Source organism: Chrysemys picta, chromosome 2 (assembly GCF_011386835.1).
Source record: "Chrysemys picta bellii isolate R12L10 chromosome 2, ASM1138683v2, whole genome shotgun sequence".
NCBI classification, from domain to species: Eukaryota; Metazoa; Chordata; order Testudines; family Emydidae; genus Chrysemys; species Chrysemys picta.
Window position 1 is genome coordinate 158,458,129 of NC_088792.1, and position 12,574 is coordinate 158,470,702.

General features: G+C 59.7%; 1 protein-coding gene across 14 annotated transcripts in view; it reads right to left on the minus strand.

Moving 5' to 3' along the window:
- The window catches only part of SORBS3 (sorbin and SH3 domain containing 3), a 41,217-nt gene that overhangs the window by 14,861 nt on the left and 13,782 nt on the right, over positions 1-12,574 (minus strand). For 4 of the 14 annotated variants that reach the window (XM_065584551.1, XM_065584550.1, XM_065584553.1 and 1 more), the window contains exons 2-10: positions 7,560-7,679; positions 6,076-6,462; positions 5,090-5,207; positions 3,995-4,239; positions 3,501-3,564; positions 3,056-3,091; positions 2,554-2,671; positions 975-1,071; positions 306-377 (exon numbers count right to left, since the gene is read on the minus strand). In XM_065584551.1, coding sequence (XP_065440623.1) covers positions 306-377; positions 975-1,071; positions 2,554-2,671; positions 3,056-3,091; positions 3,501-3,564; positions 3,995-4,239; positions 5,090-5,207; positions 6,076-6,462; positions 7,560-7,604 — 1,182 coding nt within the window. In that variant the 5' untranslated portion in view covers positions 7,605-7,679. Of the gene's footprint in view, positions 1-305; positions 378-974; positions 1,072-2,553; positions 2,672-3,055; positions 3,092-3,500; positions 3,565-3,994; positions 4,240-5,089; positions 5,208-6,075; positions 6,463-7,418; positions 7,438-7,559; positions 7,680-8,628; positions 8,645-11,045; positions 11,101-12,574 lie in introns of those variants that run through there. The other 10 variants (XM_065584557.1, XM_065584556.1, XM_065584555.1 and 7 more) reach the window with 8 other exon arrangements.

Below are 12,574 nucleotides of genomic sequence, written 5' to 3' on the forward strand. Positions count from 1 at the left end.
GGTTCCTCCATTGCAAGGCGGGTGGTGAGCCCGCCCTGGGCGTGGGGCAGGGAGCCAGCAGCCCGTCTCTAGGCGGGGCTGGTATAGGGGCCAGTGCACACTGAGCGAGGCCAGCGGGATGTCACAGGGCTCATGGGGCCGCAGGGAAAGTCTCTTGCGAGGGAAGACACTGATGGGACATGGCAGGAAAGGGGGGGCAAAGGGACATGGGGGGAGCTGAGATAGCGGCAGGCAGCCCTCTTGATCCCACTGCCCCCATAGCAGCTGGGGAGGGGAGGGGGAAAAGAGCACCAGGAGGCTCTTACCAGGCTCCCCGTCTCCAGCTCCTTCAGAAATTGGTACCAGCTGTCAGCACGTCCCGCCTGGGGCTCTGCAGCCTGCAGTTGGGACAGACAGAGAGAGCCACCCTAGCACATTCCTATGTCAGGCCCCGGCCAGCACTCCTGGAGCTGCCGCCTGGGAATCTCGCCCTGCACAGCAGCCACACACGTACACGTCATGCCGGGCCACGCTGTCACCCCCCCCCATGTAGCCTCAGGCTCCGCTTACCAGCCCTCCCACCCAGCGCCACGGAGCACAAGCCAGGGATCAGGCGGGAATGGCACACAGGAAGGCAAACAGCAGGCTGCAGCTCTCATGTGCAGCTCTGGGGCCGACCCCTGGAGCAGCGCCGGCACAAGGGGCTGACCCAGGACGGATCCCAAGAGTTCGACAAGATCAGATCAGTGCAGGCTTTCTCCAGCCGGGAGACGCCAGCGCAGCTAGACGGAGCGCAGTCTGGGCTCCGCTTCCCCGCTCAGGCTGTCCTGCATTAGTGCAGACCCCCTAGAAAATGCTCCCAGCCCAAGAACTAGCCAGTATAACGGAGCTAAGCTGTATGGAGACACGTCTGTGCCAAAGGAAATGCCAAGAGCTCCCCCCCCCCGCCCCCAGAGCAGGCCCGGGGTGGTGCCCAGGCGGGGAAGGCTCCCTACTGGATTGGGATGGTCAAGGACGGACGATTTCCCGGGTTCATAGTCGAAAATGCTCCTGGGCTCCATCGCGGCATCGTCGGCAGCCTCCTGGCCCCTCCTGCGGGGGAAGGGAGTGGGGTGACAGCAGCTCTGCCCTGCTGCCTAGCTCCCGAGGGCATCCCAATGTGCTTGCAAAGGGCACTGCTATTCCCTTCAACAGGGCTGCATGGCGCCCCCTGCCTCCCGATCATGGGCGACACGCAGGGGCAGATGCCTCCCACCGCTCCCTGCAGCACAGGGGCTGTGCTGGAGCACTGTGATCAGCAAGGGGGAGAGCGCCCCCTACTGAGCCACCCACCCCTATAACACAGCACCCCTAGGGCCATGCTGGGGCATTGGCATCAGCACTGACTCAGAGGAGGGAGTGCCACCCACCCGGCCGCCGGCAGCCCAGGTTCCAGGTGCCCTTACCCCTAGCCTCAGGGCTGGGAGCTATAAGAGGCACTTGAGTGGCTGTTAAGACACCAAGATTTTTCCTTTAACAGCCATCCCATCATTGCAGACCCTTGTGAAGCAGAGGGGCTTTGTCCAGTGGCGGCTAAGCTGGGTGTAATCATGTGACAGGGAGAGAAGCATGCTGGGGATCCCACCACCTCGCAGGATTCACCAGTGCCCCTGCAATTTGTCCTTATCTACTAGGGGCTGCTCAATCCCTGCAGGGGACAAAGTTGGACATGAGAGGGTCCCAGAGAGGCAGCCAGTCACACCAAACCCAAGCATCACGATTTAAACCTTAGACACAAAGGGTTTCCCATTTGCAGAATGACCTTCTTCGGCTGTGGCTTAACAGTGGATGGAAACCTGCTGCCTGGCTCTCGCAACCCTGCGCCGTGCCAGCAGGGTCCCAGACAGACTGGGGGGAAAAGCTCCAACAAACTTCATTTTCCAAGCTGGTGGAGGGTTTGTATGGAAGAAGAGCAGCCCCTCCCTGGCCTTTGCAGCAGGGACATACCTGCTGGGATAGTGCAATAGGACACACCCATCTGGGCACAAAGAACAGGAAAAGCCTGCGTAGATGAGGTGGCATTTCTTTCCACACAGTGCTGTTATCCTGTGGAACTCGCTGCTGCAGGATGTTGCTGCTGAGGCCAGTGGTTTGAAATTTGGATTCATTGCTTTATTCAAAGAGACTCTGCACCTCCACCCCTAGCCAGCATCAGATTAGAAAGGCCCTCAGTCCTCATCCTTCAGGGTACAAGCTGATCAAGACCTGGGGCCAGGAAGGCATGTCCTCACAAGAGATGATAATGCACACTGGGGTGGCACAGAAAGGGTTTTGTATGCACCAGAGGCAGGATAACTGGCTAGATCAGCCACTGCTCTGTTCCAGCACATCACCAGGTCAGATTGCAGAACCGCCTGGCCAGTTATTTGAGCTGACATGTCAGGAAGTGCCACAGTGGACAGATGAGTCGTTGATCTATTCCAGGGCAGGGATACCAGCCTAGAGGCCTGTCTCTTCCCCTCCCCACCTCCGGCTTGCCCCACAGGAGAGGCGCGCATGTCCCATCCCCCCAAGCACTCCCACCTCTATACTCACCAGTCCAGGCCATTCTGCAGGTAAGAGGAGCCACTTGGCGTGGGGCCCTTTTGTGCAAGTGCCGGAGGGCGTGGTTCTGGGGGAGACAAACAGGTCAGTGCCAGTGGAGTGCAGATTCCTGGAGGGACAGGCAAGGGATTGTGTGTTCCCGCAGGGCACCACCCCGGAGCCCAATACCCTCCACCCCGCTTGCTCTCTGTGCACAGGGGGCTGCAGGGCCCGGTGAGGGCCTTCCCAGGGGGGTTTCCCCTGTGAACACCCCAAGCCCTGCTCCCTATGAACATGGGGGCAGGGACTGGTGAGGGGAGCTGTGGTCCCTATGGACACCCCAAGCCCAGTTCCCTATGAACAGGGGGCAAGAAGCTGTGATCCCTATGAAAGTCCCAAGTCCTGCTCTCTATGAACAGTGGTTGCAGACAGGGGACTCCCAGGCCCTGCTCTCTGTCCCGATGTTAAAGGACTTGATACTTCCCGTCCCCAGCAAGCTGGATGTGATGCTTACCCGTGCAGTGGTGGAAATCCCAGTCCAGCTGCGGTTCTGGAAGAGGAGGGAGATTGGTGTGAGCAGATTCCCAGACAGGGCAACGTCTGGTGTGGCACATGCTGGGGGTGCAGAAATCAGCTCCTCAGCGTGGGTCCTTCCCTCCCCTGTCTGCCGGGAGGCAGGCTCCCTCACCCAACCCAACAAGCAGGGCAAGGGGGAAGGCCCTTGGGAATTCTGGGAGCAGCCAGGATGTGGCCAGGAACAGGCACAGGGGAGTGGGGCGGTGGGGATAAGGATAAGGAGAGACACATGTGGCAGGGGAGCTGGCAGAATGACAGACTCGTTACATGCCACAGGACGGGGGGAGGGAGGAGGAGGGCACGAGAGGTGCGTGGCTGCTGCAGGAAGGCCCCTGCACCTAGCATGTGGCTCTACGGGGAGCTGAGGGAGGAGGTGACCTTACCTGGGAGCTTGCGGTGGATCTGCTGGAACATGCTCCGGTACCAGTCCCGGGGCCTGTCCACACTCTGCCGTGGGAAGCAAACACACAAGGCGTCAGGAGCAGCAGCCCTGCAGCAAGGAGACTAGGGGGGAGCAGAAAGCTACAGCGGGGTCGATATGCCATGGCTGGGGGGGCAGGGCAACTGGCCCTAGCCAGGTGTCAAATGATGGCCAGGACATTGCATTTAACTCGTATGCAAAAGACGCCACCTCCTGCTGCACAGCGCCCCCTAACACCGCACTGGGACACTGAGGTCAGTACTGGCTGCAAGGGGAGAGTGCCTCCTCCTGAGCCCCCTACCCTTCAGCACCGCGCCCCTTTGCACCGCACTAGGGCACTGGGATCAGAACCGACTGCGAGGGGCCAGCACCTCCTACACGCTTCCCCTCCCTGCAGGCCAGCCCAGCAGTGGGGTTTCTATAGGCCCGTTAAACCCACTCCCGCCCTGGACTCACGGATCGCGATGCGATCGGCATCCCCGTCTCATCCACCGGGCCGATCCCGTCGTACTTCACCCATCGCTTGTCCTTCCTCTTGCTATCCTTGGTCCAGGTGGCAGACCAGGGGGCTGCGCGGGGCACAGGCGGCGGGCCGTTCTCCAGGGGGCTCATTGCCGACTCAGCTGGGAGGGGAACAGGCACTGCCTGGGAACTCAGCGGCTTCGTTTCTTTGGCAGGCCAGGTCTGGTACCAGTCGCTCGCTGCAGGCAAGGTGGGGAGAGACAGAGAGAGAGAGATGGGGTTCAGGGCATGGGCAGTCCAAGACTTATGCTATATGCCAGAGGGCCTGGGCGGTGAGCACAATGGCAGCCCCATTGATAACAGGGCCCATGTCCCCTGGACAGACACAGGGGCTGACAGACAGACTGCCACACCAAGTGTCCAGGTGTGGGGCCAGGAGTCCAGGGACCCCAGAACAGCCACGTTATTTTTAATGGGAGGCCCCAGCTCCCCACTCAGCGTCTCTTCCCCACCACTCTTTAAATGCAGTGCTGGGAAAGGCGGATCCGAGTCCCTGCTCTGTGAGCTCTGGGGGCACCCCACACCGTGAGCACCAACCTCCCGCAAGCAGGGCTGTGGTGGCGATGGGCTGCTCCAGGTGGGGACGTGCCTGGATCCTCTGACTGCCTGGTACTATCCAGCCCAAGAAGGGGGCACATCCGTTCTGGCACTAAGGGCCCACACCTCTCTCCCTGCCCCCTGCCAAAGGTGCCTCTCCAGGCTGGCTGCCCCCTGCTTCGTTAGTCAGAGCTGGTCTGGAAGAGAAGCTGGGCCGAAACCTGGCACAGGGAACGGCCTGGATTTGAGGTTCTTCTGTTTCTCAGCCCCTGAGAATTCTCTGTCCTCCTGGGGACCTCCAGCTTGCAGGCTGACAGCCGCTGCTAGGGGGATGCACTGAGACAGCTGCACCTTGAGATCTGGGCATCCAGTCACGTGGCCCATGGTCCCCAGAAACAGAGCTGGCTGGAAAGGGCTTTTGAGCCAAAAGGGGCTCTCCCGGGTCTCTGTCTGAGCCCGGCACTGTGCGGCACCGTCCCTGTCTGGAGTTACCTGAGCTCCTGGGGGCTGCTCTCCTAGGCTCGACGGTGCCATTGCACGCTGTGCGGGGAGACGTGTCATGGAACTCAAAGTTCAGGGTGTTGGAGCCGCAGTTACGGATCACGGGCACCTATGGGGGAGGGAAACAACATGGTTCTGCTGTGCAGGGTGCAGACATTGGGCACCAAGGAGTCAGAATGCAGGGGAGTCAGAGGCCATGGCACAGAGGGCACTGGGAAGTGTGGGTTACAGCAGGCATGGGGGAGTTGAGGGGCAGAGGAGTCACAGCACACTGGGTGCCAGGGAGCCGGTGCTGGGGTGATTAGAGGGCAGCAGGTGCCAGAGAAGTTGAGGCCTCAGTTTCCCCTCTCTGATTTTAGAACTAGCAGCACACAACAACAGGTGGGGAAGGAGTCTGGACTTGGAGTGGGGGCTGAATGTATTTCCTGCCTGCCCCTCCATAGACATGGGCCCCAACACTGCACAGCAAAGAGACTCCCCGTAGAGCTTTCCACCCCCACGTCACCGGTTCAACTCTGGCCTAGGCTGGCCGGCACCAAAACCCATCACTGTCCAACGACCGCTCAGCGGCCCCAGGGGGAGGCCAATTGGGTGAGTCTCAGCCCAGTGGGCAAAGCATCTACAAGACAAAGGCCACCGTCCCCATCGGCACCAGTCACCCCCTTCATGGGCAGCCCCCGGGGAAGGGCCAAGGGCTGAACGGGCCTGAGGGACTGCTGGCTGGGGTGAGACACACGGGTGGGGCAATGTGTGGGGGAAGCCTCGTGCTGCCTGGGCTGTCCCTGCAAGGTCAGTCCTGCCCATCTGGTCCCAACCACTGCCTTTGGGCCAGAGACCCTGCAGGGACAGCAGGGCTGCTAGCTTAGGCGGCTCTGACTCCAGCACTGCTCTCCCCATGCTGTGTAAGCAGCGCCCCCAGCTCCAGGGCAGGCATGCCATCGCTCCAGACAGGGCAGGGCAGGACAGGCTCCACTCACCCTGGGTCCTCTGTGTCGCAGCGGGACCCACGGGGACGGCTGAGGGGATGTGGCTATGGGGGCTGCCGGGCTCCTGGCAGCAGGAAGGAATTCCCTCTTCTGGTGGTGGGATGGGACAAAGTCTTTCAAGCTGAGGCCCTGGGGCCCCTCAGGGTTCAGACAGCCCCCTGCCATGGCACGGGGGGGTGGAGAGGAGAGACGGTGAGGAAAGCAGCCGCTGCCCCCTGCTCCTGCTGGATGTGCTCTGTCTCTCTCCTGGAGGTGGGGATTCCCAGCTGCCCTGAATGTCCCCTGCAGGGGAGTGGGAAGAGAGAAGTTGCCGAGGAACCCTTTCTGTGCAGCAGGCTCCGGTCCCCAGCCATGCAGCAGAGGATCCAGGGGTCGCACCTGTGGGAGAGGCAGGAATGAGATCACTGTTGATGAAAGTAGGGGGCTGACAGAGCCAGGTGCTGGGCACGTTTCTACCACCATGCACCAACACCCAGCCAGTGCCCCTCAGTCCTGTTCCGGGCCTGGCTCTCCCGCCCAGCTCTACTGGTCCTGTCCTGCAGTGCCCCACCCCCGTTCAAGCTCTGGACCCCCTCCTGGCTCCCATGGGTCCCTCAATCCCAACCCTGAGCCCCTCCTGCTATTCCAGCCTGGAGCTCCCCGCACCAAACAGCTCTGCTGTTGCCTCTCAGGCCTGCCCTACAGTCCTCTCCCTCCATTTCCTGAGCCGGGGGCCACACCTTTGCAGTGTTTGTTGTGTGTGGAACTAAGATGTGACTCCCCTGAGCCATCCCCGCCAGGGCCCTGTGCTGGGAAGGGACCGGGGCCCAACGCTCTGATTCCTGAGCAGCAGGGCCAGCTCCAGGCACCAGCCCAGCAAACAGGTGCTTGGGGCGGCACGTCAGGCTCTTCGGCAGCAAGTCTCTCAGTCCCTCTCGGAGGGAAGGACCTGCCGCCGAATTGCCGCCGAAGAAGAAAGCGGTGCAGTGGAGCTGCTGCCGATTGCAGCTTTTTTTTTTTTTTTCGCCGCTTGGGGCGGCAAAAACCCTGGAGCTGACCCTGCTGAGCAGACGTTCCCTCGCCACCTCGCTTTGCAACCGTCATCGCCCCAATCCAACTGCCCGCCCGCGAGCAGCCCCAGGCCATCAGCACTGAGCACATGGCGACAGGCGCAGCTGGCGGGGGAGAGACATCAAGCGGGTGCGGTGTTGCTGGAGCATGCGGGCGCACAGTCACAAGGGGAGTCAGTGGCAGAGCCGGGAATAGGACCCAGGAGTCCTGGCTCCCATGCCAAGATCTATTAGGGCCTAGGTTGTCCCAGCAAAGGACTGTTGCCAGCAGATGGCTCTAGCTACCTTGGCTCTAGTACAACCGCATCCCATGCTCCCAGGGGAGCCTGTTCCACTGCTCAGGCCGCTTGGGAGCGTTTCCTGTTATTCGCACATAGACACCGCAATGGTAAAAACAACACGAGCTCAGTGGAATCAACGCCTTACGCTCCGGGGCTGCAGTGTCCCACATCCGGCTGCCTGGAACGCCATGGCTGTCTCATGCCTCTCAGCTGCCTGGAATCACGGGGCAGGAGGGTGGAGCACGGAGGTCAGCACAGCAGGGCTCTGCAAAACAGAGGGAAAGAGATGTGACCTGAGCCTGAGCCAGGATGGAGGGCAGCACAGAAACTGGTTTCGCTGGTTGGGAAATTGGGCTCCAGTTTGCCCGTCCCTGTTCATTCTGCCCCCATCCAGAGGCCGGATTCACTGCCTCGCAGCCTCATGCCTCTACCAGAGCTGCCTGGAACTCAGGCTGGTGAGGGCACCTACGGCACCAAGCCAATAGCCAGCCAGGGCTTTGGGGCAGCAACATCGTGCTCCAAGGGCAAGACGAGACCCAGTGAAGCAGCATTAGAGTCCTGCATGCAGAGGCAAACTGGGGCTCTCAGGGTGGGAGAATCCAACAGAGCTGGGGGGCAATTTGAGATGGCTTCTGTTTCCTTCCTTCCCAGCTACGGGACGCAGCAGGGGAGAGCCTCTGAGTCCCAACTCCAGAGAGATCCTGGCCACAGCTGGGTGCCAACCCGTCAGCACTGCACTCTTGGGAAACAAAGCCCCATACTTCCGCCCTCCCCCCGTGACTGGTGGGTGTCCACCGTGAGGTCAGCGCCGGCCCCCTTTCTTTGCCAGAGCAAAAGTTGTCTGGCCTTTCCCTGCTGCTATGACAATGCCACGGCCTTGTATTCAGCCCTGAACAACAAGCTACAGTCTGAGCTGCTGCCAGGCTCCATCGTCATGGGAGTGGCAGAGCTGTCTGGGGGCAGCGCTGGGTTAACAGAAGGGAGGTGGCAGTGTCTGGGGCCAGGGCTCACAGGGAACGATCCATGGTGGGCGGGAGGCGGGGCTGAGATGGGAATAGGAGAGCCCCGATCTCCAGGCCAAGTTCGATGGAGTGGGAAGCGCAGACCCATAGCCTAACCCCTCTTGCTCAGGAAGAAGCCTTCCACCACAGCCAGAAGGGCCATGGACTTGTGGAGCAGGGGACGAGGAGAAGCTGGGGTGCCCACACACACACCTGGTGCTGTTCCCAGCATCCATGCCCATTCTGCACAGGAGCAGAAATCCACTTCAGACGCTTCTCCTCCCTGGCCCCCCGCAGCTGCACAGTCCCGACAAGGGGGCGCCTTAACCAACTCTTTCCGGGAAGCCAGCATGCTTCCCTCAGCCCTGTTCTGCCTGCACAGTCATCGGCACAGCAAGCATAGGTGCAGGCTAGAACACCAGATGCAACAACGTGGTGTTATTTATATAGCAGCCACAGGGCGCCCGGACTTTTACAGACAGAGCCTTGCCCTGAAAACCTTGCAATCTAAGGGGGAAATACACTGTTTCCCAGGCTTTTCCAGCCAACAGAAACACAGCCGCTCACATGGGACTCCAGCTCAGCCCATGTGCGGACTACAACTCATTAACCCTGTAGTTGCTGGATTAAAATAACTGCACAAAGAGACTGACAGAAGGAGCCAGGTCAAAGTGAGGATATTGAGACTGGACGAGGAGCCTGGGAGCCAATGGGAATGGGGAACATCGGTGGGGGGGGGGTGAGTGAAGGCTGGTGGAGGGTGGGGGGAAGAGATGAAGAGCCAGGAGGAGGCAACTGGGATTGGCTGGGCAAGTGGCTTCAAGGAGCCAAGGGGTAGAAAGGTAAATTGGGCAGGGCTGCGCCAGGAGACTGGGACTGGGATGAGAAGCTTCAGTAGTAGAGACTTGGACTGGCTAGGTGAATAGAATTGGATGAGGAGTCAGGGGTGCAGAAGAGACAGGACTGGTTGGAGGGGAATGGGCCCACTGCAACGCACTCCCCTCCAGGGCCTGGAATGGAATCCAAGAGTCCTGGTCCATCTGGAGGATGACAACCTACTACTGCTATCAGTCACTCCGTTAGCTCAAGCAGCAGACATCTGCGTGGTGGATCTAAAGGTTCCCTACGGTCTTTGATGACATGATCACATACTATTGTGTGTGAGTACGTGTACATAACGCTACATAAAAGAGAAAAAACAAAACCCATTAGTAACTGACGGAAACAGACACCAAAACATTGTAGTATTTGTGGTTGCATCTGTTTGTTACTGTTTAGTAAAGCCCTCTACACAAACACACACTCACCCTGTCTCTTTTATCTCCCTCGCCCACACTGGCAGCTCTCTGGCAGCACGCAGGGAGATGCAGCTGCCAGTTCCCACCCCGCGGTTTTACCCTGCATCCTTGAGCCCAGATGTCTCTGGCACTGTGGCTGTTAACTCAGCAGGGGGTGAGCGAGAGGGGGAGAAAATGGAGAGGGAAGAAACCAGCCTGAGGAAAAGCGACTCTGGCCAGATCTGCCCCCATCTTCCAGCCACCAAGAAACCCAGCTGGGATTCCCCTGCGGGCAGTACCGTCTCAGCAAAAAGCTTTCTCCCCAGACACGGTCCTTAATGCAGACCAGTCTCTCTCTCTGTTCCCAGCCAGCTTGCTGCTGCCGTCTTGCAGCCTTGCTCAGAGGCCGGGAAGGGGGACCCCAGGTGGGTACCCAGATGCCAATGCCCAGGGCAGAGTGGAGAGGCAGGACCACCAGGAGGATCCGTTATTCCCCACCGGCATCTGAGATTGCCACCAACTCATCCGTGCCTGCGGCTGCAGCTCCAGCTAAGGCGGGGGAGGGCGGGGGAGGAAGGGGTGTCTGCTTGCCTTGTACAGGGCCAAGTCTCCCCCACTGCTGGGATGGGGGGCGGGTACGGAGCTGGAGTCTCCAGTGCATGGAAACCACATTCACTAGGGCATGCGCTCACTGTTCCCGGACCAGTCTGGGCAGGAGCCCTGGCACCAAGATCTGAGCAGTGCCTTCCCCATGAGTCCCCCTCTGACCTCCCTGCTCCCCTTCCTGGGAGGGGACACCCCTTCCTTTAACCTCAGCACCCCCATCCCGCCAGCTGGGCACCCCGTGACTCCAGGGATAGTCCCTCAGGCTGGATGAAACTCGCTGCACTGCTTTAGCTCTGGCAGGAGAATGGGGTGGGGGAGGGGAAAACGTTTGGTGTGCAAATATTTCCAGAGCCAAGTGCCGTTCCAGTGCAAACAGTGCAGAGACAGGCGGGGGGGTGGGGGGGGGGCTGGAACAGCGTGTTGGAGCAGGAGAACAATCCGGAGGGGAAGGACAACCCCCCAGCTCTGGGGATGAGTCACTGCTATAAAGCAGAGCCAGGCCTGGCACTGCACCAAGGGCAGGGGAGCAGGAAAGGGGGAGTGTGTCCCAGTGTCTCTCACGCTGCTCCGCTCTTCCCAGGCAGAACACAGGTCCCTTAACTAGCCCCTCAACCTGCTCAACATACAGCAGAACCAGGACTCCTGGGTTCGATTTCCAGCTCTGGGAGGAGGAGTGGGGTCCAGCGAGTTAGAGGAAGGGGCTAGGAGCCAGAACTCCTGGGTTCTTTTTCCTGCTGTGCCACTGACCTACTGAGTGATCCTGGACCAGTCACGTTCCCTCTCTGTTCTTCAGTTTCCCCATCTGTGAAATGGGGACAGTATTTATTTCCCCAGGGCACAAGGGGGTTGTGAGAGGTAATGAGTTAATGCCTGTGAAGCACTCGAACATGCCGGTGCTGTGTCGCTGCCATACACACCCCAGACTGCCCCTTGCACTGGAGCAAGGCCTTTGTCTTGATCCAAGAACTACTTACCCAGACACCTGAGCCATCACCCTCCTCCCCTACAGTGCTCCCTCACCTCCCTCACATTGCTCCCCATCCCCCCACCTCCAACCCCACTGCACCCCTTCCTATAACCACCCAACACTGCACCCCATCCCCCCACCTCCAACCCCACTGTACCCCTTCCTATAACCACCCAACACTGCTCCCCATCCCCCCGCCTCCAACCCCACTGTACCCCTTCCTATAACTATCCCACACTGCTCCCCATCCCCCCACCTCCAATCCCATTGTACCCCTTCCTATAACTATCCCACACTGCTCCCCATCCCCCCGCCTTTCCCCACCATTGAGGGGGCAGCGATGAACCCTTTGCAGTTCACCTTTAACAGCTGCTGCTCTCTGGCTGCTCCTGGCTTTGAACCCCAAGGCCAGGGAGCGCCCTGTGGTGCAGGCTGCCAACGCCTTGAGCCGGAGAGAGCAGGACGGGCTCCGAACTGCAGCCGCAGGCCAGTTGCTGCCCTCCTCTCTCCTGAGGCATTCAGTGGCACTGCCCACAGCCCTGCCAGCCTCTTGCCTCTCTGTAGAGGCTGCTTTTGTTACAGCACAGGACAAAGGCATTTGTGGGGGAGGAGGGGAGATTCCTCCTCCAGAACTAGCCCTGGCCAGGGTCTTGGGCCAAGGCCCAGCCTGGGTCCCTGCTCTCCGGCTCACTCACTCCCTGGTGTAGAGGGCACCATTCCCATCCTATCGGACGCAGCTGGGTGAGGCGGTGCCATGGGGATTCGGCACCCAGGGGTGCCCAAGGCAACGCTGGTGCTTGGCACACAGTGGGGAGCGCCAGGTTTGAGGAGGAATGGGCTGGAACGCCACCGGCAGAAAGGGCCCATCTCTGTGCTTTCACCCTGGGGCAGCTAGCCACGCACTCTTCAACTCTCACTGCTCCCATGCCCAGCCAGTGCCCACACCACTCTCACCATCCTCATGCCCAGCCAATGCTTGCACAGTGCAAAACTCTAACTAACTCTCATGGTGCCCAGGGCCGGCTTTAGGAAGTGCGGGGCCCAATTCGAACATTTTTGGCGAGGCCCTGGCAGGATGACTAACAAAAAAAAACAAAACATGTAAAAAAAAGCCTTTGATTTCTTCCACGTATTATTTACTTTCCATAACTATATAAATAATAAAATTATATATTATGTACATTGCGTCATGTATGCTGTTGATCGGTTATTAAATGAGCTCTGTTTCACATGTGTGGGTCCCCGCCACTCCCTGGGGGTGTGCTAGGGTGACCAGATGTCCCGATTTTATAGGGACAGTCCCGATTTT